This window comes from Lathyrus oleraceus, chromosome 7 (genome assembly GCF_024323335.1).
Source record: "Lathyrus oleraceus cultivar Zhongwan6 chromosome 7, CAAS_Psat_ZW6_1.0, whole genome shotgun sequence".
NCBI classification, from domain to species: domain Eukaryota; kingdom Viridiplantae; phylum Streptophyta; class Magnoliopsida; order Fabales; family Fabaceae; genus Lathyrus; species Lathyrus oleraceus.
Genome location: NC_066585.1, coordinates 275,705,890 through 275,732,784, shown reverse-complemented (window position 1 = coordinate 275,732,784; position 26,895 = coordinate 275,705,890). Strand labels below are relative to the sequence as shown.

At 38.4% G+C, this 26,895-nt stretch overlaps 3 protein-coding genes across 3 annotated transcripts; all 3 read left to right on the top strand.

The window, feature by feature from the left end:
* Positions 1-4,994: 4,994 nt before the first annotated feature.
* Positions 4,995-7,704, top strand: LOC127108293 (DNA-directed RNA polymerase subunit beta''-like). Its single transcript, XM_051045747.1, has 2 exons — positions 4,995-6,616; positions 7,028-7,704. The coding sequence occupies exons 1-2, from the start codon at positions 5,410-5,412 to the stop codon at positions 7,702-7,704; spliced, it is 1,884 nt and encodes a 627-aa protein (XP_050901704.1). The 5' UTR covers positions 4,995-5,409.
* Positions 7,705-7,913: 209 nt separating this feature from the next.
* Positions 7,914-9,374, top strand: LOC127108292 (ATP synthase subunit a, chloroplastic). The gene has a single exon (XM_051045746.1). The coding sequence runs from the start codon at positions 7,914-7,916 to the stop codon at positions 8,655-8,657; it is 744 nt and encodes a 247-aa protein (XP_050901703.1). The 3' UTR covers positions 8,658-9,374.
* On the top strand, positions 8,699-9,626 carry LOC127103411 (ATP synthase subunit c, chloroplastic). Its single transcript, XM_051040674.1, has 2 exons — positions 8,699-8,758; positions 9,369-9,626. Exons 1-2 carry the CDS (start codon positions 8,699-8,701, stop codon positions 9,624-9,626), a joined length of 318 nt encoding a protein of 105 aa, XP_050896631.1.
* Positions 9,627-26,895: the final 17,269 nt, after the last annotated feature.

Below are 26,895 nucleotides of genomic sequence, written 5' to 3'. Positions count from 1 at the left end.
GAAGCTAAACTTGGAACACTGCAGTACTGAGAATCAGATTGCAAACATCATGACGAAAAGAGTGCATGTCGAAGTATTCAAGAAGTTAAGATCTATGATGAATATCGATAACTTAGACACAATGAATTAGGTGGTGTGTTGAGAATGTAATTCATGGTGTCGAATCATGTTGTTTTTGAAACACCTAAGTGTCGAAGTATAGAAGTGTCGAAGTGTTAAGGAGTTAGCCTCAACATGGATTTTACTTAGGCCCAATTTCGCAGTGTTAGGAGAATTAGGTATTTTGGGATTTTCTTGAGGAGCAAGCAAACCTAACTTTATAAATAGGGAGTAACCTTTATTGATTGTAATACGACACAACAGAAGTGAAGTTGCACATTTGAATAAAATCTCAGTTTGAGAGCAGAGAGTTATTTTGCAGAATTTCTTCTTCTTCTTCTTCCTTATTCAAAAAACCATAATCTCTCTTTCTTCCCCAATTCAATTTTATTTCTTTTTATTACCATTGTGAACAGAAATCTTGCAACCAAGGTAAGATGATTCACTCGACTGAAGAGTGAAGAACAAGAAGAGTAATCAATCATAAAAATTGATTCTTGTTCATCAAGATTCGGTTAGAAATTCTCCATAGATTTTGGTGAATTTCCAACAAAAATAAATGAATTTTCATCAAGTTTTATAAAAATGAGAAAATGTTGATAAAAGTCTTTGGAACAAAAAGTGGTTATTTAATCCAGATTTTAGATTCAGGATTCGATTATGCGTAAGAAATGTATTAGCATCCTACAACATCTATTACGATTACCTCTAATTAATTGTGCCAAATTTTGTTAATTTGAAATATTTACTTTTCTCCTTATGATTAAACGCAAAATAAAATTAAAGTTTTGAGTAAAATATTTTCAGTTTATTGTTTATTAATTTTAAAATGAAAATGTACTTGAAATCAAAGGAAAAGTATAAAGTTTTATTATTATTTTGCTTGACAAGAGTGATCTCTCGCTCCAACGTATCTTCTGGTGAGATAGAGAATTCAAAGTTACATGGTTATTGATAGAAAATATTTGTTTGTTGATTGATTTTAAAGAAAATGTATTTGTTATGACAAATGTGAATAAAATACATTGTTTATTTGATTGAAGAATATATTGAATATAACAAGTTTGTTTGATTATTGGTTGATTTTAAAGAAACAAGTTAAGTGTAATTAAAAATGATATTGTTGGTAAAATGAAAAAGGATCCTGACTGTGAAAAATATGACATGTTTGTTATTTTTTATTGATTTGCTTTAATTATTGTAAATAAAAGAGTTTTAGAACAAACAAGTTGGACAATTTATGTTATAACAATTTAATGATTTTAAACGTGTTTATCTATTTAATCCCTTTTAAAAATTATTTATTTATTTATTTATAAAAATGAGTTCATAACAAATAAGTTGTTCAACTTACAACGTAACTACTTGAGAATAAAAAAGATGTTCGTCTGATTAATCCTTTTAAAATAATTTAACTTTTGATTTATTTAAATTATTTATTGTAAAAAATGAGTTTTAAAACAATCAAGTTGTAAAACTTGTGTTCTTATAACTCAAAGATAACAAAGATGATTATCTAATTAATCTTTTTTAAAAAGATTTTATTTTTTAATTAATTGTGTTCCTGATAAACACTATTTGGTTAATCTTTCTGAGGCGATTTAGATGAGATCACAATCATATTGTATGTTAGGTTATATTTGTTGTTTGTCCCCTTTCTTCCTCGACGGGAAGCCTTTTATACCTGTCATACCTCCAAGGGTCCCTTCGAATCGCATGTTTAAATGGTGCTGATAACGTTCACCGCATCTTTTACTATCATGTAACGTCTTCTTCGTCATTTTATGTAACTCCTATGCAACCATGAAGCTACCTTGTAACCGTTACACATGACTTATGCATGTTGTATGGAAACAAGTCTCCCATATTCGTGCAAGCCAAAATCCGACTTTATCTTATATGCAACAACCCATCACTTGTTATTTCCATAGGTACTCGACATTACGACTTATCATGCTCGTCTCTAAGAATTATGGGATGTACATAAGCCCCCCCTGATCATGAGGCCTAACGGGTTGAAGTGTTCGGACAAAGAATCCTAGAATTATTAAATCTAACAGTCACCTTATGATCCACTAACTTGTGGAAGTGGGTTTTTAAATGTAATAACGATGATCGTCTTGTCATATACACACACTCTCTCTCCCTCTTTCTCGTCATGATGGTTTTTACGAGGAAGCCAATCATCATCATGACTCTAGTTTGATAGGAGTTTTTCTAATCATTTAAAATTTATTTCCATAAAATCCTAACTTTCTTTATTTCCTTGCTCATCACTCTCGTGCTTGTTCTCCTTTCTTCAAGACGGTTGATTAGATTTTCTACGTCTTCTTCCAGACATTCTGCAAGCACGAATCTCATGTATTTATTTCTTAGCCTTAATTATTCTTACTTAACTCTTTTGTAATGGTTATAATACAAGATTGTAACGATTCAGGGAATGTACTGATTCCCTTCACTGCCTGAGATAGAAGAAAACTTCGGGATGCATGCATGAAAGAATGTGAGGGTCATCTAGGACAAGCAGAATTTGATCATATCCTTAAGGAAGTTTATGCTGACATTCCTTGTAGTGAAACTGATTCAGATTCTTCGTCATCAGTTTCCGTGGGTGTTCTAATGGAGATGGCACAAAATGTTTTAAGCTACGATCACAGCATCATCGATGACAACGACATCTTAAAACTCTACTCTACTAAACAAATTTCTTCTATCGGGAATGAAGGGGATGTTGTGTTAGAACCTTATGTGGCTGGTGAGAGAGTTTGCATTACTCGACCAAAGGGAGTGTCAGACAAGTATTTTTATTTTTACTTAGGGGTAATCGTGGATTTTAAGATTTGTATCCTCTTTACTAATTTTGAATATGATCTCCTAAAAACCTTAAATATTGCCTATTCTCATTTATGACCAAATGGTTGGGGCTTCATTAAAGCTTTTGAACTTGTTTGCGAGTCAGTGAGCATAATTCCTACTTTAGGTTTGTTCTTTTCTTTCTTTGAGCTGAAAGGGATGGACAAAGGAGGTTAGGTTTCCCTTAATGGAATCCTAGGGAAACGTTTCCTCCAGACTTATACTATCAACTATAAAGGTTTGAAGGATAAGTTCCTTAGGGTAAAAAGTGGAAAAAGGTGCCCATAAGTTATGTATGCGTTGGACGGGGACTATTGCTTCCCGATTTATTGGACAGATAACCCGCTGACGGTGTCTGAATTTGACTATGACAAGATAAATTCTTTGGAGACCCGAGCTTTAGCTATTCTAGATGTCTTTCGAGTAATAAAAGTCAAGGAATTACTACACATGGCCGATGATCTGAAACAAATCCCTAAATTCTTGGGTAATTCTTATGTGTCACTTATTATTCTCTAGTGACCTCTTTATTTTATTTGTTTGAACTTATTTTTTCATTTCTTTTCAGCTGAAATGACGAGCCTTAAGCTAACAGAACAAAAAAATATAATGGCTGAAGTGAGGGCTAGGCGTGGAGAATAATCTGCCCTAAGAGCGATTTATATGGTATCCAAACTCAGGCTCTTAAAAGAAAGAAGGAAATGACCATCGGGAAAGGAGCCCCGGGCATTTTGGAGCCCCAAGGTTACTTCCTTCCTCCTCCTAGAGACTCAAAACATGGTTCACCTAAAAAGATGAATATTTTGATGGGTGATCCTGTAAGTCAGGCCAACTTGGCAGTCACTGCCTGTCACAGCGCGAAAAATACCCGAGCGTAAGGAACGTTTGAAATATAAACAAAACAGAGTCGCCACCAAACTTTATTTATTCCCGAAGGGGAAAGGAAAAATATCTATAAAACCCACAAAAGACAAAAAGAAATGGTCATCGCAACCAAATCAAGTTCGAGAGTCGGTTATGCAAGGGAAAGGTATTAACACCCCTCACATCTGTTGTACTCAATGAGACCCGTTTAGTTAGTTTCGTGTAAGAGTAATAGCGTGATATTATTTGTGATCTTCTATTTATCGAGTGAGAAAAGAGAAAAAAGAACATTATTTTATTTAAAGGGGTTCCTGACAAGATTTCTCAATCCTGCTCCTATGTATCTCCAGGTGCTATGGAGAACTCAAGGTTACGTAGTTCTTCTTAGAAAGAACTAATGAGTTTATTGATTTTAAGGAGTGATCCTTTAGACACATCGAGTGATTAAACCTTTACTTTCCGCTCGCAATGCCATCGCCTACTTGAAGCAATGCCTACGGTACCCTCTTTAAATTCTACTAATTCACCTGCCATTATGTCATCAAGACCATAAATACGAGCAATGCCATCGCCTACTTGAAGTACGGTACCTGTATTTACAATTTTTACTTCGGTATTATATTGCTCAATACGTTTACGGATAATTTGACTAATTTCATCTGCACGACTGGTTACCATGAATATTTCTAAATTTGATTCTTTTTCGAAGAAAAACAAAAATAAGTCTTCCCTATACTCTCTATTATAGTAGAACAACTAATCAGTTCTATAGTAGAACAACTAATCAGTTATTTTTTGCTTTCATCGACCCAAACATACCAATAGTAGCACCGATCGTACGTAAATGTAACTCGTTGTTTAAGCAACTATTAAGAGTTCCCAGAGCTCCTTGTAATGCTTGTTGTAAAACACTTTGTTGGACTTGATTAATCGCCCTTTGTTGTTCAAAATGAATGGTTTTATTTTTGTCATTTTCGAATTGTTCCAAACTTGTATAAATTGAATTAATTAAATTCAATTTTTCTCGTTCTATCTCGGCATAACCATTCACTCGAAACCGATCTGCTTCCATTTCTACTTTCCTTAAACGGGCCCGGCCTTTTTCCAGCTGTTCAATGGCTGTTTCCCGGAGTTCTTGTTTTGGTTCGACCTGTCATTTTATATGAAATATCGGACAGTAACAATTTTGTAAAACTTTTTCCCCAAGATCTATTCCAGGAAAAGGATAATCTGGAACTAAAAGTTGTCAATTATATTCTTTATGGAAATGGAAAATCCATTCGGGGAATTTCCGACACAAGGATTCAATTAGTTCGGACTTGTTTAGTCTTCAATTGGGATGACGGCAAAAACAGTTCTTCGATTGAGGAGGCCCCCGCTTCCTTTATTGAAGTACGTACAAATGGTTTGATTGAGTATTTTCTAAGAATTGACTTAGTAAAATCGAATACTTCATATATTAGAAAAAGAAATGAACCATCTGGTTTCGGATTGATTGGGGATAATAAATCGGATCGAATCAATCCATTTTTTTCTATTCATTCCAAGGGCAAAATTCAACAATCACTTAGCCAAAATCACGGAACTATTCGTATGTTGTTGAATAGAAATAAAGAATGCCGATCTTGGATAATTTTGTCATCATCTAATTGTTTTCAAATGAGACCATTCAACAATGAAAAATCTCACAATGGGATAAAAAAAGATCCTATAATTTCAATTAATAATAATGGCCCTTTAGGAATAGCCCTTCAAGTTGCGAATTTTTATTCACTTTATCATTTAATAACTCATAATCAGATCTCAATAATTAAAAATTTGCAACTTGACAAATTAACGGAAATTTTTCAAGTAATTAAATATTATTTAATGGACGAAAATGATAAAATTTGTAAACCCGATCTATACAGTAATATCATTTTGAATCCATTCCATTTGAATTGGTTTTTTCTCCATCATTTTTATTGTGAAAAAACGTTTACAAGAATAAGTCTTGGACAATTTATTTGTGAAAATATATGTATAGCTCAAATGAAAAATAGACCACACCTAAAACTAAAATCGGGTCAAGTTATAATAGTTCAAATGGATTCTGTAATAATAAGATCGGCTAATCCTTATTTGGCAACTCCAGGAGCAACCATTCACGGCCATTATGGGGAGATCCTTTCTCAAGGAGATATTTTAGTTACATTCATATATGAAAAATCGAGATCCGGTGATATAACACAAGGTCTTCCAAAAGTGGAACAGATATTAGAAATACGTTCGATTGATTCAATATCCATGAATCTAGAAAAAAGAATTGATGCTTGGAACGAGTGTATAACAAAAATTATCGGCATTCCTTGGGGATTCTTGATTGGTGCTGAGCTAACTATCGCGCAAAGTCGTATTTCTTTGGTTAATAAAATCCAAAAGGTTTATCGATCCCAGGGAGTACACATCCATAATAGACATATCGAGATTATTGTGCGTCAAATAACATCCAAAGTCTTGGTTTCAGAAGATGGAATGTCTAATATACTTTTACCTGGCGAACTAATTGGATTATTGCGAGCAGAACGAACGGGGCGTGCCTTGGAAGAAGCAATTTGTTACAGAGCTTTATTATTGGGAGTAACAAAAACATCTCTGAATACTCAAAGTTTCATATCCGAAGCGAGTTTTCAAGAAACTGCTAGAGTTTTAGCAAAAGCCGCTCTTCGGGGTCGTATTGATTGGTTGAAAGGTCTTAAAGAGAATGTTGTTTTAGGGGGAATGATACCCGTTGGTACCGGATTCAAAAGAATAATGCACCGTTCACGGTCAAGGCAACATAACAAGATTACCCGGAAAAAAAAATTATTCGAAGTAGAAATTAGAAATCTTTTGTTCCATCACAGAAAATTATTGGATTTTTCTAATTTCAAAGAATTTATGTGATACATTACAAATATAGGATTAAATGCTTCCTAAAAGCGCGACTCATCCCCTTAAATCTTTAAATGCAGTCATTTGATTTGGTAATTAAAGTATAATAAAAAATAATAATAAATAGAAATCAAAGAATGGCCTGATTCTATATTAACGGCCGATCGTCTATAAAAGAGAAGGTTCCATCGGAACAATTATTTATTGCTATTTCAGGATACTGGGTCTCTCTCTTTTTTTTTTTTAAACAAAGTGTGGGGATAAATGACTAAAAGATATTGGAACATAACTTTTGAAGAGATGATGGAAGCTGGGGTTCATTTTGGCCATGATACTAGGAAATGGAATCCTCGAATGGCACCTTTTATATCGGCAAAACGTAAAGGTATTCATATTACAAATCTTACTAAAACTGCTCGTTTTTTATCAGAAGCTTGTGATTTGGCTTTTGATGCAGCAAGCAAAGGAAAACAATTTTTAATTGTTGGTACAAAAAAAAAAGCAGCCGATTCAGTAACACGGGCTGCAATAAGAGCTCGATGTCATTATGTTAATAAAAAATGGCTCCGAGGTATGTTAACGAATTGGTATACTACAGAAACGAGACTTGGTAAGTTCAGGGACTTGAGAACGGAGCAAAAGAGGGGGAAACTGAACTCTCTTCCAAAAAGAGATGCGGCTATGTTGAAGAGACAATTATCTCATTTCGAAACATATCTAGGCGGTATCAAATATATGACAGGGTTACCTGATATTGTAATAATCGTTGATCAGCAAAAAGAATATACGGCTCTTCAAGAATGTATCACTTTAGGAATTCCAACGATTTGTTTAATCGATACAAATTGTGACCCAGATCTTGCAGATATGTCGATTCCGGCTAATGATGATGCTATAGCTTCCATCCGATTAATTCTTAACAAATTAGTTTTTGCAATTTGTGAGGGTCGTTCTAGCTCTATACGAAATTATTGATTAATAATAAGATAAATCCATTTTTAGATTTGGTTGGGCGGTCATAGATTTTTGGAATTGGGTATTATAGCATTACAAAATTGTGTAAAAAGAAATATTTTGTGATTAGTAGGTATTCAAAATAGAAAATCAAAGTAAAATAAGGAAATGGTTGAATCAAAATAATTCCCTTTCAAGTTATATTTTTTTATTTTAGAGGACAGGGCAATATGAATGTTCTATTATGTTACATCAACACATTAAACAGATTCTATGATATATCGGCTGTGGAAGTAGGTCAACATTTCTATTGGCAAATAGGGGATTTTCAAGTGCATGCTCAAGTACTTATTACCTCTTGGGTTGTAATTGCTATCTTATTAATTTCAACCATTCTAGTTGTTAGAAATCCGCAAACTATTCCCACGTCTGGTCAGAATTTCTTTGAATATGTCCTTGAATTCATACGAGACGTGAGCAAAACTCAGATTGGAGAAGAATATGGTCCATGGGTTCCGTTTATTGGAACTCTGTTTCTATTTATTTTTGTTTCGAATTGGTCAGGGGCCCTTTTGCCTTGGAAAATTATAAAGTTACCTCATGGAGAGTTAGCTGCACCCACAAATGATATAAATACTACTGTTGCATTAGCTTTACTTACGTCAGTAGCCTATTTCTATGCGGGTATTTCAAAAAAAGGATTGGCCTATTTTGGTAAATACATCCAACCAACGCCAATCCTTTTACCGATTAACATCTTAGAAGATTTCACAAAACCCTTATCACTTAGTTTTCGACTTTTCGGAAATATATTAGCGGATGAATTAGTAGTTGTTGTTCTTGTTTCGTTAGTACCTTTAGTAGTTCCTATCCCTGTTATGTTCCTTGGATTATTTACAAGCGGTATTCAAGCTCTTATTTTCGCTACTTTAGCTGCGGCGTATATAGGTGAATCCATGGAAGGGCATCATTGACTAGTTATGAAAATAGGATTTTAGACCGCGACAAAGTATGTATGGCTCGCGATAATCTACTTAAGGAACAGAAAGATAAAAATCCAAAGAAATTTGGAAAAGTTTTCATAACAATCAAAAAGTATAAATAAAATTAAAACAATTACCAGGGAATTAAACAAAAAATAGAGATTCAATTCAAAAAAGGGTGAGGGGGTCGAACTAGGCGTATATATAATCTAATCGTTATAAGACAGCTGGGGGATTTCCAAGAATGATTCTCGAATACGATTGAATCGAAGATACAACGAATTGGTTTACGGTATGGAACAAACACATGTATATGTCATAGTAGATATTCATTAGTTATAGATGACTATCTATCTAAATTTGTCCTGCTACTACTCTAAATTTAGGTAGGGATTCAAAAAAAAAGACCACTTCCATCTCTTGTAATTGTGAATTGAATATAAAATGAAATCAAAGAAAAAGGAAGGTTTAAAATAAATGTAAGATAAGACCAAAAATTGTCTGTATTCACAAAAAACTACAAGGGTAGAAACGAAAAAAGTAAATATCGAAATAATTGAGATAATTCAATCAAAATTATTCCGTTTGAAATTTTGAATTACACTTCGACTAGAGAAAGATAACTAGGAAGAATGAAATAATTAAGTCATATATTTTTTGTTGATTATATTATTAACTATTTCTTAATTTTATTTGGAATAGGAGAAACTTATCATGAATCCACTGATTGCTGCTGCTTCTGTTATCGCTGCTGGGTTGGCCGTCGGGCTTGCTTCTATTGGACCTGGAGTTGGTCAAGGCACAGCTGCAGGGCAAGCTGTAGAGGGGATTGCGAGACAACCAGAAGCAGAGGACAAAATACGGGGTACTTTATTACTTAGTTTGGCTTTTATGGAAGCTTTAACTATTTATGGGCTGGTTGTAGCATTAGCGCTTTTATTTGCCAATCCTTTTGTTTAATATTTATAAAAAAAATACATATTGTTTTTTTTTCCATGGATTTTCGTTGCTGCTCTTGCTAATTCGATTTCGATTTGACTCCTACAATTTTTTTTTCATTCGGATTAACATATGGATTTGCCTTCTTCCGTCCCTTTCTTTAGTCCAATGACCCCCTTTTTTATTTAGAAAGTGTTGAAAACAACTAAGTATTTACTTCTAAGAAGTATAATTCTTATAGGGAATCTTTCAATTGACTAACCAATTCAAAATATAGAATAGTCTTCTTAGTATATTTTTATTCTTACTACTATTCATTATTAGTAAGAATAAAAATAGAATAAGTCGATATATTCATATTCAATAATTCGATTATAGAATAAACTATCATATACAAAAACGAATAAAAAAAACTTGGAATCGTAGAAAGAAAATTAGTCTATCCATAAGAGGAGATGCGATCATATGCAAAATATAACCGACGGAAGTTTCGGGTTTGATACCGATATTTTAGCAACAAATCTAATAAATCTAAGTGCAGTGCTAGGTGTATTGATTTTTTTTGGAAAGGGAGTGTGTGCGAGTTGTTTATTTCAAAGAATAGATTGGATCCACCCAACTGCACTTTTTTTGTTATAACTAGAAAAATGTGCATGATCCGGCGAATGACTTCTTACTAAATAACGAAAAAAGTAGTTAAGAACCATAGCATTTCGCGATTCATTGGTAAATCTACTTTGATTCTCTATCAACCAAGAATTTTGGAACATTACTATGGTTAAAGCTAACGAGTTTGAAGTTTCGACGCAGTCTAGTATTCTTTCTACCACTATGTTAATAGGGAAATTAGAATTTTTTCGATATAGAACACTCATGTCGATAAAATGACTTGAATTCTCTTTATGATGAAAAATAGGAAAAAAGGTGTTTTGTTTAACGCCTCCGTTTCTACTTTTCTACAATGCGGAATTGATGACCTACGTATAAATTAATAAGCATTCTTTGGATTTCAAGAAAAAAAACAACTTTGCTGACAATTATTTGTTTGGTCAGAAGAGTCCTCCCAATATTTGGGTCTTGTATTGATAATCATTTTCAATATTTTTAGAAATAGAGAAAAGAGGATAGGCTCATTCCATAATAAATATGGGGAAATTTCCTATAAGGAATTGAGTGTGAGAGCCAAATGAATTGAAAGATTCATGTTTGGTTCGGGAAGTGATCCAAATTCAAAGAAAGTCTTTGTTTGTTTCACGTAGATATGGATAAAGCATACTCATTTTTGAAAATCTTTTCAAAGTTGCGCAAGGGCAGAAAACAAGTTTGATTGGTGAAGTTGCTTTTATCATGAAGATTTGTTCTTTGGGGAAGGTGAGTAAACATTTGAGCTGAGGTGTGAACCAAGCATGCATTTACTCGGGATTTACATGGATGTGTTCCCATTGTCCACTTATTCTAAGTTTGTTTAATGTGTTTTTAATTTGAAATACTAATAATTGTTTTGCATTTGGTGTTGTCGCTACAGAGAAAATGGAGCAAACCAACTGACAGATGTCAAAAAGAAAATGACACATAGTCACCACCAAATTTTATTTATTCCCAAAAAGGGAAAGGGAAAATAGTCGATAAAACACTTATAAATAAAAGAATACACAAAAGAGTGTATATGGATGAGGATTGGTCTCGCAACCAAATAATGGATTCAGAAGTCTTTTACGCAAGGGGAAGGTATTAACACCCCTCACATCCATGGTACTCCATAGGAACGATTTAAGTTGTCAGCATGCGTGGCTATTTATCTATAACTTTATCTTTATTTTCAAAAGAGTGTGAAATAATGAAATTTTTGGGTTTTTCATTATTGTGCTCACGAAGGATTGGGGCACTTGGGCCTACATATCATTCACCGGGGGATGAAGAATCAGAGCTTTTTAGTTCGGAGTAGAACATGTTTGTGGGTTGGTTGATTTTACCTTTGAGAAAAAGGTTTTTGGTGAGAGGCCCTAAGGCGCAAAAATGAGTTTGATGGGTTGTGTTGTTTCTACCTTGAAGAAGGGTTTATGGAAAAAAGATGTTTGTGATTAGATTGAACTAAAGTCTATGGGCGGAGGCGGATATTCTAGACAAACAAGACAAGTGTCTCGTGTACAAAATAATCAGAGTAAGGATATGAAAGCTCCATCCTTGCTTATTACCCACCGCTTAAGGCTCGTGGCACATAATTATAATTGTATTTTTATAGTGTTTTTGAGTTTAATTAAGAAAATGCCACTTGATGTTGGATCAAGGGTTTATTGATTTGATTATGAAATTGGTGACGTACAATGAATATACAAAGTAACCAAGCATGAGAAGTAAAAGGTCTCATTGTAATGTAGTCCAAGAAAAAGCCTTGTGTGTGCAAAAGTGACCCAAGAGAAAGTCTTGTGTATGCAAAAGTGATCTAAGCTAAGGTAGCCCAAGATAATGGTGTTACAGTCATGTGTCCCTAGGGTAGTGCCATGATGCCATTCTTACAATAGGTATGTAAGTTACATATGAAATATAAGTTTAAGGCAAAGGTTCAAAATATTAAGGACAAGGTTTCCAAGCAAGGGTCCTAAGTGAAATCCTCTAAGTCCAATGGTTGATTACAAGTGAAATGCATCTTTTGGTCTTATGATTTTATCATGTTTTTGTTGTTTTTGATTGTATGATGATAATAAGTAAATAATAATAATAAACATGCATGAGGAGTATATACAATGATGATGATAATGGGTACTTGAATGTAAATTACAATGCAATGACATAAAAGTGAATCACAAGGTAATAATAACAACAAGATCACAACAACAATGGTTAGTGATGAACAAAGTTAGTGAAGTAAAGTTAGTGGTTAGAGAAATGTACAAAGGTAAACATTTGAGGATTATCTATCCATAGGTCAAAAGACTCAAAATATGGTGCATTAAGGGATAACTTATCATTTATGCAAAGTATTGAATATGATCCAATGATCATCTAACAATAGATTTGAACCAAATAAAGTTATACAACCTAAGTCCATCTATCAATAATTTGACAAATGGAAGATTGTACCACTCAATTATTACAAATTAACAAGTTGATTAATATACAAGTTAAGGATTGATTAAGTTATGTACAAGTTATATACAAGTTAAATATGAGAGCACAAGTATGAGAGGGTTAGTAATCAATGGAATCAAAACAAGCAAATGGATTAGCAAATTAGTATACACAAACATGGCTTCATCTATCTATCAAATGACTCAAGTTTGGTTAAAATAAAGGCAACCTATCAATGCCTCAAAGTAACATGAATGACTCATTGATCATTCATTGATAACTTTGAAGCATTGAAGGTTTTATCAACCCTAAGTAACCATGGTCATGACCTAATAGATTTCATCAACCAATATAAATATAACAATGGGTAAACAGTAAATAGAAAATGATAACAATAATATAGTTTGATTCAAAATGATAAATAAAGAGTAGTAAGAGCAAAAATCCCGAAAAAAAATGTGTAAACCAAACAAAACCATTTGTCTCAAACTCGACTCAAATCTCTCTTAAAATTACAACCCATGAATACCCAACCATTTTCAACACAAAAACAGAACCAAAATGCTAATGAGTTTGAGCTATAATCATTACCAAATGTGTGATGTGAAAAACTAAGTTGCTATGGTGTTAAGTTTGAGTATGAAGCAAGAGGTTTGGAATAGAAGTGATTATGATTGAAACTTAATGAAGGGGATGAGTTATGAATGTTAGAGAATGGAAGGTTTAGAAGAAAAAAATGAAATGAGGAAAAAGTTGTGGGTGGTAATTTGAGAGGGAATGATTTATATGAGTTTTTAGGTTTAGGTTTAAGGAGAGGGTTTGAGTGACTTTGACAGAATTTCTAGGGGCTGCTAGCTTGTGAAAATGAGGGGGAAATAATATGCTATTTATAGGGAAAACATATGGGTAGGTGTGTGAAAAAAGGAATCATTTTGTGTAAAAAAATAAAGTTATTGGTGTTGTCTGCGTAGGTGTAGCCGGCTACCAGGATTTGGGTAATTGGTTACACAAACCAAAAATGGTCTAGGGAGCCTATGTAACGCATGTGTAATCAATTATCATAATTTAGGTAACCGGTTACACATACTGAAATTGCCCATGGACGCCTGTTTAAAAGAGGCTGTAACTGGTTACCATAATTTGGGTAACCGGTTACACAGACAAAAAAATTGGAATTTTTGCTATATTACACATTTTTCTTTGAAGCTTTATCCGGAAAACCCTAAATTTTTCTCAGGTGTAAACACCATGCATTGAGTCCGTGTAATATGCCTTTGATTATGACTGTTAATTTAAATATGGTGATGAAATGATGAATGCATGTATGTGCAGTAGGGCCAGGAACCAGATGAAAGTTGTAAAGGGTAGGATAAATTTTGGGGTATGGCAGATGCCCCTATTTAATGTTCTCGGACCTAAATGTATGGATATGAATGGCTTCCAAGCTTTTAAGGTAGGATAGGAATAAATACAAAAAATATCCAGAAATTTGCCCTACTGAGAATGAATGAATGTGATATGAAGTGATGGGTATTTGTGAAGGTTATTCATGGGATAGCGAATAACTTTGGTATGAAGTCATATGCTTGGGATTGTATATGGTATTCTGTGGGGAGAACATGGTGTCGCAACCTGAAAAATACAGTGTGCGAAAAAAACAACCGGCGAAAGAGAATGACAGAAGAGTCGCCACCGTGCGTTATTCATCCCAAGGGAGGGAAAGGAAACGCTCGAAGTAAACCTGAAAAAGGAAAGGACAAGACGGGGTCTCGCAACCAAATCTTGGGTTCGGGAGTCGGTTATGCGAAGGGAAGGTATTAGCACCCCTACGCATCCATAGTACTCTACGGGATCCACTTTTGTAGTTTTTGTCTAAAGGGTGTGGGTTTACCTAACGTGTTTATTTACTAAAAAGGTTAAGAGAAATGACTCGCGCGGATGTCGCATCCACTGCATACGTATCTCATCTGAATATGAGAATCAGAGTCTTCGTAGCTCGGCTGACCTATGAGTTGGGGGGATGTGTGCTCGCTAAGACATCGCGTCTTATGCCTACGTATCTCATCTGGAATGAGAATCAGAGCAAGCCGTAGTTCGGCTAACTACGGGGTTATGGATTGGGTTTTGGACGAACAACGTTACTACGCAATCTACCGGATGCTCGACCTTTGGAGACTTACTCGCCTGTAGTAGAAGGAGTAAACGTGTTGCTTTGGGTTTTAGGGTTTGGGATGCTCGAGGGCAAAAAGACAGTCCTTGACGAAGGAACCGCGCTACCTGCAGGGATATGAATACAAAACACAAAACATGTATCTCAAAGTAAAATCCCACCAAGGGGCTCAAACATTGCCTCCTATCGAGGTCTTCCAGCTAAGAAAGCGATAAAGTATGAGAAAGGGAAAAATTACCACACGGATAAAGATCCGAAGCTATAGCAGTTAAAGGGGCAAGAAACCCTGAAATGTCTCCAGCTGGACCGTCAAAGGAAATCAGTCAACACGAATAATCAGAATAAAACTCCAGGGGGTATCCCACAAATAAAGTGGGAAACCACGCGAGTGTCCCTGCGAAAGCCATGTGAGCCCTCACAAAACTCGACAAAGGGTTAGAGTAGTAGGATGAAATCAAGAGAAAACAATGCCATGGAAACACAAGACAGGTTAGAATAAACAAAATAGGGTAACCCAGAGTTGCCCCTAAATCAAAATGTAACCACATGAATAATTCCATCAAAATTCACAAAAGGCTCACAAAAAGGTATCAAATTCACCCATAATACCTCATACATTTAGAGCATTCAAATAAAAGGCATAAAGATGATGGATATAGGGCAAACCTGATTGGAGAGCTTGATTGAGTTGCGCCCGTGAGGTTTACAAGTTGAGTTCCTTTCAGGGTTTGGAGGTTGCTCTGAACTCTGTTGGCTTTTCTCTCACTATCTTTTCCTCAGGGTTTTGCTTCTCTTCCTTCTTTCTCCAGTGAATTTCCCAGTGTAACTCCAAGTGTAACTCCAAGTGTGTTTTCCTCTACTAAAACTTCAGTATTTATAGACTGATTTTCGTGGGTAATGGGCTCAAATGAGGGAGACCCAAGTCCAAAATAATTTGTTATATTTTATTTATTTATTTTATTTAATTAATTAATTAATTAATTAATTAATTAATTAATTAAATTAATTTATTTATTTTTCGTTTTTTTTTTCTTCGTTTTTTTTCGTTTTTTTTTTTTTTTTCCGGGAAAAATGAAGGGTAAATTTTGGGGTATTACAGCTGCCCCTATTCAATCAACTGGAGACCCGGAAAGAAGATGGCAGCTGCTTTCGTACTTTCGAGGTATCAAGGGATTGAATACAATAAAAGCCCAAAAATTTGCACTGAAGTGAAGTGAAGTAACAATGTCTGTCAGAATCAGCAAAGAGGTGGTCTTGAAAGAAGAATTCGTCTGGTACGGTGAGAGTCAGTTTGAATATCGAAAAAGAATGTTAAACTGGATACCAAAATAAATGGTAACACAGAAATAACCATGGCTTGAATGCCGCTCATCAGTCTGAATACTGGAAAGGATTTCGATCTGAACATCGGAAAATGGGCCTGAATGCCACAAGTCGCATCGACCTGAACGTCGGAACCTTCTTCGATCTGAACATCGGAAAATTGGCCTGAATGCCACTTCGATCTGAATATCGGAAAATTGGCCTGAATGCCACTTCGATCTGAATACCGGAAAACTGGCCTGAATGCCACAAGTTGCATCGACCTGAACGTCGGAAACTTCTTCGATCTGAACATCGGAAAATTGGCCTAAATGCCACTTCGATCTGAATATCGGAAAATTGGCCTGAATGCCACTTCGATCTGAATACCGGAAAACTGGCCTGAATGCCACAAGTTGCATCGACCTGAACGTCGGAAACTTCTTCGATCTGAACATCGGAAAACTTCATGCCTGTCAGCATTGGCAGAAATAGGGAATGATAATAGAGGCGGCGCATGGGCCAATGACACTTGCTGGGGATAACAAAGGTAAGTCATGAACAATCTTCAGTCTGAGTACTGGAAACAACTTCTAGCTTATCACTTGGGATACCGAGAATGTTTTATGCTTACATGCGTATATTTGAATTTTTCAATGGCGTAATGCTCCATGAAAATGGAAATGCTACGCGATTTGGAAGGACGCAATGCAATATGATTCTACATGCAGGGATGCGAAATGCTGGGTAGAATGCCAAGCTGAGGCAAGGGATCTGCTGGAGAAATGATCACCATCTTCTGGACCCTGGCAAGGCTGTTGGAGATGCACAGCGAAAAGAACTCTGTGGGGAGATGACTAGCCATGCGGTGTTCTTGCCATACCGAGACTCTGATCGGGAAAAGAATGGCATTGGAAGCCTGCTGCTGAGGAAAGCTACAATGGTTCTGGCAACCACGATTTGCGAGAGATGACTCAGTAGGGGGAGCAAACACTGATACGGTACCGAGGTTCTGCTTCAAGGAAAGAAACCATGGATCTGGCATTGGGATTATCGATCTGGCATCGAACTCTAAGGAGCAACCACTTCTGCTGGGAAGATACAGTCTGGCACTGTCAACCCCGTTGGGGATATGTAGTCTAGTACTATCAACTCTATTGGGGAGTGTATGTCCTGAAACAACCGCTTGGGGAAGTACGGTGGTGAGAAACTGCTGGGGATTGAAGAATCCAACACTCTGATCAGCTCTGCAGGGATAAGACACCAGATTCGTCTGTTGGCGACTTCACTGGGGAAGATATTCACGATCATCTGCAGGGAATTTTAAGGAAATGCCCCGAGGGTATCTGTTCTGAATAGACGATCCAAAGCACTTAAAATTTACAGCAATTTTAAATGTTTATTAAGCATGTACCTGTAAAGCCCTTATGTGTCATGATGCAATGTTTATCAAAAATTCGGACGTCATTTTTGCAAACAAAACAGTAAAATGAAAATGAAAACAGAGATATACTGAATAACATCATTTTATTGATTGAATGGCCTCTGAATAGGCATTTACATTAAGAAGCAATCCTTGGAAAGAGGTAATCGCACAATAGATAAAAACAGAAATTAATCTAATGGCAATGTGAAATGGATTTCTATTGGGTTCCAATTCTGCTATGACTTGCCCGTCTTCAAGATCCTCCAGATGATCAGCTTTCTGAAAGAGTGATTGGATTGTTTCCTATCCTTCAAAAATTTCCAGTCATTGGCACGAGATGAGATTCAGAACTACTCAGAACACAGTCATTCGCTTAATCCCTAACTTTTGCCTGGATCGCCCTTTTCGGGTTTTCAATCCACCGGGATACCCATTTTTGCCTAAGTTGCCTTTTCAGGTTTTCAACTTACCGGGTGTACAATCTTTTTTATTTTTGTCCCTAATTTTTGCCCGAACCTTTTCATTTTCTTGGTTCGCCGGGATGCCCATTTTTTGCCTGGACTATTCTTTTTACTGTCCAGCGGGTCTATTTTATGCGAAGTATTTTTTAACTGCGTCTGAGTTCACAGGGGAAGTGAAGTTTTCACCATCCATAGTTGCAAGCATTAAAGCCCCACCATCAAAAACCTTGGTGACGATATACGGTCCATCATAGTTAGGAGTCCACTTGCCCCTGCGATCTGTCTGAGGAGGAAGGATCCTTTTCAAAACTAAATCTCCGACTTGGAAACAACGAGGACGCACCTTCTGATCAAAGGCTCTCTCTTCATCCGACTCTGATACAACTGCCCATGACAAATGGCTGCCATTCGCTTCTCTTCGATAAGACTCAACTCATTGAACCTTGTCCGAATCCATTCAGCTTCGTCTAGCTTGATATCCAACAAGACTCTTAGAGAAGGGATCTCCACTTCAACAGGTAGGACTGCTTCCATACCATACACAAGGGAGTAAGGGGTTGCCCCGGTCGATGTACGTACTGAAGTATGGTACCCATGCAAGGCGAAGGGTAGCATCTCATGCCAATCTCTGTACGTGACGACCATCTTCTGCACAATCTTCTTTATGTTCTTATTTGCCGCCTCAACAGCGCCGTTCATCTTAGGGCGGTAAGGGGAAGAGTTGTGATGCTGAATGTTGAAGTTCTGACACAACTCCTTCATCATTTTGTTGTTGAGATTAGAACCATTATCAGTAATGATTCTTTCGGGAATCCCATAGCGACAAATGATTTCTTTCTTGATAAAACGGGCAACCACATGTCTGGTGACATTCGCGAACGACGCTGCCTCGACCCACTTGGTGAAATAGTCGATGGCAACAAGGATGAAGCGATGCCCATTGGAAGCAGTCGGCTCAATCTTTCCAATCATGTCAATGCCCCACATGGCAAACGGCCACGGCGAAGACATCACATTCAGAGGATTCGGCGGTACATGCACCTTATCAGCATAAATCTGGCATTTATGACACTTCCGAGCATACTTGAAACAATCTGATTCCATGGTCATCCAATAATAACCCGTTCTCAACAATTTCTTAGCCATTGCATGTCCACCGGCATGAGTACCGAAGGAACCTTCATGAACTTCCTGCATTAACATGTCCGCCTCGTGTCTGTCCAAGCATCTGAGCAAAACCATGTCGAAGTTCCTCTTATACAGCACATCGTCTTTGTTCAAGAAGAAACTGCCTGCCAATCTTCTCAAAGTCTTTCTGTCATTGTTGGATGCCTCTGCAGGGTACTCTTGATTCTTCAGAAAGCACTTGATATCATGATACCAGGGCTTGTCATCGACTACCAGTTCAGCAGCAAACACATACGCGGCCCTGTCAAGGCGCATCACATCGATCCTGGGAGCATGGTTCCAACGAATTACCTTGATCATGGAGGATAGAGTAGCAAGTGCGTCTGCCATCTGGTTCTCATCACGAGGTATATGATACAATTTTACCGTTGTGAAGAAAGTCAAAAGTCTTCTCGTGTAATCTCTGTAGGGGACCAGAGTGGGCTGGAGAGTATTCCAATCACCATTCACTTGATTGATCACCAGAGCTGAATCTCCGAAGATGTCCAGAGTCTTGATTCTCAGATCAATGGCTTGCTCAATACCCAAGATACAGGCCTCGTACTCAGCTTCATTATTTGTGCACTCAAAAGTCAAACGAGCGGTGAAAGGCATGTGGGCACCTTTCGGAGTTGTAATGACAGCACCAATTCCACTTCCTCTAGCATTGACAGCCCCATCAAACAACAAAGTCCACTTTTCGTTTGGATCAGGTCCTTCCTCAACAACTGGCTCTTCACAGTCTTTCATCTTGAGGAACATGATGTCTTCATCAGGGAATTCAAACTTCATTGGCTCATAATCATCAATCGGTTGCTCGGCAAGGTAGTCTGACAGAATACTACCTTTGATGGCCTTCTGTGACGTGTACTGAATATCATACTCTGTTAAAATCATTTGCCAACGAGCGACCCTTCCGGTGAGAGCTGGCTTCTCGAATATGTATTTCACTGGATCCATCTTAGAAATCAACAAGGTAGTATGGTTCAACATATACTGTCTCAGTCGGCGAGCAGCCCAGGCCAAAGCACAGCAAGTTTTCTCAGGCTGCGAACATTTGATTTCACAGTCGGTAAACTTTTTGCTAAGGTAGTATATGGCATGCTCTTTTCGACCAGACTCGTCATGCTGTCCCAATACACACCCCATCGAGTTCTCGGTCACTGATAGGTACATTATCAGAGGTCTCCCAGGAACTGGAGGTATAAGGATCGGAGGTTTCTGTAGATACTTTTTTATCTTCTCGAAAGCCCTTTGACAATCTTCATTCCACCTGATAGCCTGATCCTTCCTCAGCAATTTGAAAATTGGCTCACACGTGGTTGTTAGGTGAGAGATGAACCTTGCAATGTAGTTCAACCTCCCTAAGAAACTACGGACTTGCTTCTCTGTTCTTGGCTCAGACATTTCCTGTATTGCTTTTACTTTGTCAGGATCCACCTCAATCCCTTTTCCGCTAACAATAAAACCCAACAATTTTCCCGATCTCACCCCGAAAGTGCACTTATTCGGATTAAGTCTCAGTTTGAATTTCCTCAAACGCTCAAACAGTTTCTGCAAATTCAACAAATGTTCTTCTTCTGTCTGAGATTTGGCAATCATATCGTCCACATAAACCTCGATTTCATGATGAATCATATCATGGAACAGAGTCACCATTGCTCGCTGATATGTTGCTCCGGCATTTTTCAGACCAAAGGGCATCACCTTGTAGCAGAAGGTGCCCCATGGGGTTATGAAAGTTGTCTTTTCCATGTCTTCTGGTGCCATCTTGATTTGGTTATAGCCAGAAAAGCCATCCATGAAGGAGAATACCGAGAACTGAGCTGTATTATCCACCAAAACGTCGATGTGAGGTAATGGGAAATCATCTTTAGGGCTAGCTCTGTTCAGATCCCGGTAGTCGACACACACCCGTACCTTTCCGTCCTTCTTAGGTACTGGGACGATGTTTGCAACCCATGGCGGATAACTGGTGACTGCTAGAAACCCTGCATCCAACTGCTTTTGCACTTCTTCCTTTATCTTGACAGCCATCTCTAGTCTTGTTCTTCTGAGCTTCTGCTTGACCGGAGGACAACCTTCTTTGAGAGGCAAGCGGTGTACCACGATGTCTGTGTCCAGCCCAGGCATGTCCTGATAAGACCAGGCGAAGATGTCAACGTATTCTTGCAGCAATTCAATCAGCCCTTTCTTCACATTGTCTTCTAAAGCAACCCCTATCTTGATTTCTCTCTTGGCGTCCTCGGTGCCGAGATTAATCACTTCAACAGACTCTTGATGCGGTTGAATAACCCTTTCCTCTGGTTTTAATAACCTGGTAAGCTCTTCAGGGAGTTCACAGTCTTCATCACCCTCTTCTTCAGCTTGAAAGATTGGATTTTCAAAGTCGAAACGAGCCATAGCAGAACCGTTATCAATAGGATCCGGTGTTGTGCATCTGCATGAGTGATGGTATGTGCTTATGAGTGTGAACAAGAAGTGAAAACTAAACAAAACATTGCCATTTTTTTATTTTGAAAAACTGCAAAAATAGAAAGACAGGGAACGAAATATTTGAATGCAAAAAGACGTCCTTTATTTATGATAAAAAATGCAAGTGTCACATAGATGGGCCCTACAATGAGTCATTACGCCCTGGGCGGAACGTAAGACTTGGATATGCATGAATAAACAAAGAAAATTACTCTTCAAGAAGAGTGACTTGGATAATCTCCTCAGAAGACCAATTATTGATGACTTCACCCGGGATCCTCGGACGCACCCAGTTGTCGATGTCACAATCATTATCCCCATCTTCTTCGTTGACTGCAGAGACTTGACCATACTGAATGATGCCAGCACTGGAGAAAGTGATCGGCCCCTGATGAGTCTGAAGTGTTGAAGTTGTAGAAGTTAGAGCTGGCTGATACCCAATCCCGAACTTATCTTCTTTCACTGGTAATTCCAACAGACGCCCCCAACCGGGAGCAACACCTGAATCCACCACGGCCCGTGCCTGCTTAAAGGATGAGATAGAGGCACCCGCTTTAACCTCTTTCACAGACTCTTGGACAGACAAATCTTCAACCCGGAGGATACCTTTGTCGAGCAAGGCCTGGATACCCTGCTGTAACTTCAAACAACCTCCGCCCTGAGTAGCACAATCCAAACAACCCTTCCCACAACCGGGGAAGACATCGGCCTTCAGCAAGCATCCTTTGATATCCAACAATGGAGTCTTCAACTTCAACACATCCTTAATGGGCTTGGCTTTTCCCTCTATCATATTAACGTTCGCACCACCATGCTGGGGCATGGGATTGTTGACGACATTCGGAGCTGGTGCAAGGTCGATGGCCTTTGAATCTATGAGATCCTGAACTACGTGCTTAAAAGCTTTGCAGTTCTCAATATTGTGGCCAGGTGCCCCAGAGTGGAAGCTACACCTAGCGTTGGCGTCGTAACCCACCGGAAGTCTACCAACAGGAGGAGCCAGAGTGCGCAGTTGCACAAGCTGTAGTTGTTGAAGACTAGAAAGCATCTGAGCGTACGACATTGGAAGGGTGTCGAAACGCCGGTCCATCATCCTTTGCCTCTGTTGATAAGCGGGTCTGTTACCCGGTTGTTGCTGCTGTTGATACTGAGCTGGTTGACGTTGTGATTGTTGTTGTTGTAGTGGTGCTGCAGCTGGAATGGTCACAGCCGCAACATACGGTTGCTGATGATAATTCTGAAAATTATTCCTCCGGTTATCCCTGTTCTGATAAGAAGATATGGCATTTGCATCCCCTTCTCTCCTCTTCTGTCCCTGAATGAACGGCTTCTTCACCCCTGATGAGGATCCAACTCCATTTTGGCTCTTATAGGTCTTTAGGTAATTTTCCACCCTTTCTCCGGTAGAGACCACATCAGCAAAGTTGGAAGCATTGCACCCCACCAGACGCTCCAGATAAGGTCCAGGCAGCGTATTCATGAACATGTTGGCCATTTCCTTTTCCAACATAGGAGGCTGAACACGGGAAGCTGTATCCCTCCAGCGTTGAGCGTATTCCCTGAAGCACTCATTGCTTTTAAGAGACAGATTCTGAAGTTGAGTTCTGTCCGGAGCCATGTCTGCATTATACTGATACTGCTTCACGAAAGCCTCCGCCAAATCCCTCCAGCAACGGATGTGGGCTCTGTCCAGCCTCATATACCATTCCAAGGATCCCCCAGCCAGGCTGTCCTGGAAGAAGTACATAAGTAGCTTCTCGTCGTCAGAGTATGCAACCATTTTACGGAAATAGGCTTGCACGTGAGTTTTGGGGCAAGAGCTGCCATTGTATTTGTCGAATATCGGGACCTTGAATTTCGGTGGCACTTGCACACCTGGGACCAGCCCCAAGTCAGCAACATCTACTCCCAGAAGATTCTGTCCTTCCACTGCTTTCAACCTCTCTTCCAATCTTTTAAACATGGGGTCCATGCCAAAGTCTTCCTGAAGCAAAGGGAACTGATCATCCTGACCATCCTGAATGGGTTGTTGATCTAGGTTGATACGCGAGATCGGGATAGGCCCTGGTCCATTGGGACCATTAGCCTCTCCAGCTGGAGGATCAGCCAACGTCTCCGGTTGAGTAATAGGGGGATCCCTCTGTACCAACAATCTAAGCTCCTGCTGTCCTTGAGACACCCCTTGAACCAAATCCATGAATTGATTCATGCGAATCTTCATCTCGGCGAGCTCTGCTTGTAGGCTCTCCATTGCTCTCTGTTGATTCCTTCGGGTACCGTATCGATGAATGCCTGAGTCAGCTATCCTGCTAGTGGGACACCAAACAAACTGAGAACACTGTGGCGGTACCTGTTATGCAAGACATGCGGATGACTATGCAAATGCAATGACATGTTTATCAATTCCAAAAGGTATTCTACCTCCTTGATTCCAGTCTCACATTTGATAAACAGCGTAAGAAGAAAACCCCGACTAGAATCAAGAAGAAGATTTAAACCCCCTTGAAAAGGATAAACATGTGTTAAATGATATGAATGCAAATGATGTGATGATGTGAATGCAATGCAGTGGTATGTCAATCAGGATTGCTATATCTGCTTGAACATCTGTCAGGTTGCACTGTCTGGAGAGAAATTAAGAGCACACCAAACAAAGGTCATGGGATGGATCATGTTATCCTTAATATCAACCACCCATTTTGGCGGATTATGGTTTACACCTTATCAACACCCGAGTTTCATTGATATTAAGGATACCTGATCGGATCAACCATGAATCAAGGGTTTGTCGCAAGTCACGAGCATGGAGTTTAGGTTAAGAACCACCCAAAAGGAGTGTACTAAGGTTTAAACCTGCCAAACATGTTCTACAAAAAGGTTCCCATAGTCATAATCCCATCTTTCGGATATTATTAGAGGAACGACTACTCGTATTCCAACAATATTCTCAAGAGAGACTCTTATGAGTGTAGTATCGCGTAACAATCGTATCAAATCTTACATTTGAACGACTTTCGCACTACGTCCTACGAATAGGCCAAGATGGGTTAGGTAAACTAAGGTCCTTGGCTTCTTAGGTCTATATTGGAACAAGTAATGTCTAACCACAACTTACTTATGTGACATTATTGATCTCAACATGACCTCCACCAAGTGAATGGGCTTGCAAGTCAACTCGCTAAGGAATACTCCACACAAGTTGACAGGACTATGCCATTCTCCTATCTTAAGTGCACTCGAGTTCGGGTATAGAACTCATCTCACAAAGATCACCAAGCAGCCATAGCCAGCCAACAGATACAACAATGATATGTACACAGTGCAATAAGGTAAAGCAGGTAAATAAATAACTGTACAAAAGCATGAACACCCAATAAACAAACAAACTACAAAAGCTAGGAGGGACTCGCTTAGGGAAGATGGACCAGCAAGAGGTCAACTTCTTAAAGTCCCCAGCAGAGTCGCCAGCTGTCGCAACCTGAAAAATACAGTGTGCGAAAAAAACAACCGGCGAAAGAGAATGACAGAAGAGTCGCCACCGTGCATTATTCATCCCAAGGGAGGGAAAGGAAACGCTCGAAGTAAACCTGAAAAAGGAAAGGACAAGACGGGGTCTCGCAACCAAATCTTGGGTTCGGGAGTCGGTTATGCGAAGGGAAGGTATTAGCACCCCTACGCATCCATAGTACTCTACGGGATCCACTTTTGTAGTTTTTGTCTAAAGGGTGTGGGTTTACCTAACGTGTTTATTTACTAAAAAGGTTAAGAGAAATGACTCGCGCGGATGTCGCATCCACTGCATACGTATCTCATCTGAATATGAGAATCAGAGTCTTCGTAGCTCGGCTGACCTATGAGTTGGGGGGATGTGTGCTCGCTAAGACATCGCGTCTTATGCCTACGTATCTCATCTGGAATGAGAATCAGAGCAAGCCGTAGTTCGGCTAACTACGGGGTTATGGATTGGGTTTTGGACGAACAACGTTACTACGCAATCTACCGGATGCTCGACCTTTGGAGACTTACTCGCCTGTAGTAGAAGGAGTAAACGTGTTGCTTTGGGTTTTAGGGTTTGGGATGCTCGAGGGCAAAAAGGCAGTCCTTGACGAAGGAACCGCGCTACCTGCAGGGATATGAATACAAAACACAAAACATGTATCTCAAAGTAAAATGCCACCAAGGGGCTCAAACATTGCCTCCTATCGAGGTCTTCCAGCTAAGAAAGCGATAAAGTATGAGAAAGGGAAAAATTACCACACGGATAAAGATCCGAAGCTATAGCAGTTAAAGGGGCAAGAAACCCTGAAATGTCTCCAGCTGGACCGTCAAAGGAAATCAGTCAACACGAATAATCAGAATAAAACTCCAGGGGGTATCCCACAAATAAAGTGGGAAACCACGCGAGTGTCCCTGCGAAAGCCATGTGAGCCCTCACAAAACTCGACAAAGGGTTAGAGTAGTAGGATGAAATCAAGAGAAAACAATGCCATGGAAACACAAGACAGGTTAGAATAAACAAAATAGGGTAACCCAGAGTTGCCCCTAAATCAAAATGTAACCACATGAATAATTCCATCAAAATTCACAAAAGGCTCACAAAAAGGTATCAAATTCACCCATAATACCTCATACATTTAGAGCATTCAAATAAAAGGCATAAAGATGATGGATATAGGGCAAACCTGATTGGAGAGCTTGATTGAGTTGCGCCCGTGAGGTTTACAAGTTGAGTTCCTTTCAGGGTTTGGAGGTTGCTCTGAACTCTGTTGGCTTTTCTCTCACTATCTTTTCCTCAGGGTTTTGCTTCTCTTCCTTCTTTCTCCAGTGAGTTTCCCAGTGTAACTCCAAGTGTGTTTTCCTCTACTGAAACTTCAGTATTTATAGACTGATTTTCGTGGGTAATGGGCTCAAATGAGGGAGACCCAAGTCCAAAATAATTTGTTATATTTTATTTATTTATTTTATTTATTTAATTAATTAAATTAATTTTTTTTTTTTCGTTTTTTTTTCGTTTTTTCGTTTTTTTTTTTTTTCGGGAAAAATGAAGGGTAAATTTTGGGGTATTACACATGGGTCCGCTGTATGATGGTTAAGTCATGATGTGTATGATATACAATGCATGTTATGATGTGAAACATAAGTATCTCTTCAAATGAAAAACAAAGCGAAAAGCTCTATTATAAAAAGTCAAGAAGAAAGGTGAGGGGGAAAATGACTTCG

Coding starts and splice junctions, on each gene's coding strand:
- LOC127103411 (XM_051040674.1), top strand. CDS start 8,699: ATGGCTCGCGATAATCTACTTAAGGAACAGAAAGATAAAAATCCAAAG. Junction 8,759..9,368: donor ATCCAAAGAAATTTGGAAAA/GTTTTCATAACA, acceptor TATTTGGAATAG/GAGAAACTTATCATGAATCC.
- LOC127108292 (XM_051045746.1), top strand. CDS start 7,914: ATGAATGTTCTATTATGTTACATCAACACATTAAACAGATTCTATGAT.
- LOC127108293 (XM_051045747.1), top strand. CDS start 5,410: ATGTTGTTGAATAGAAATAAAGAATGCCGATCTTGGATAATTTTGTCA. Junction 6,617..7,027: donor ATTCAAAAGAATAATGCACC/GTTCACGGTCAA, acceptor TAACTTTTGAAG/AGATGATGGAAGCTGGGGTT.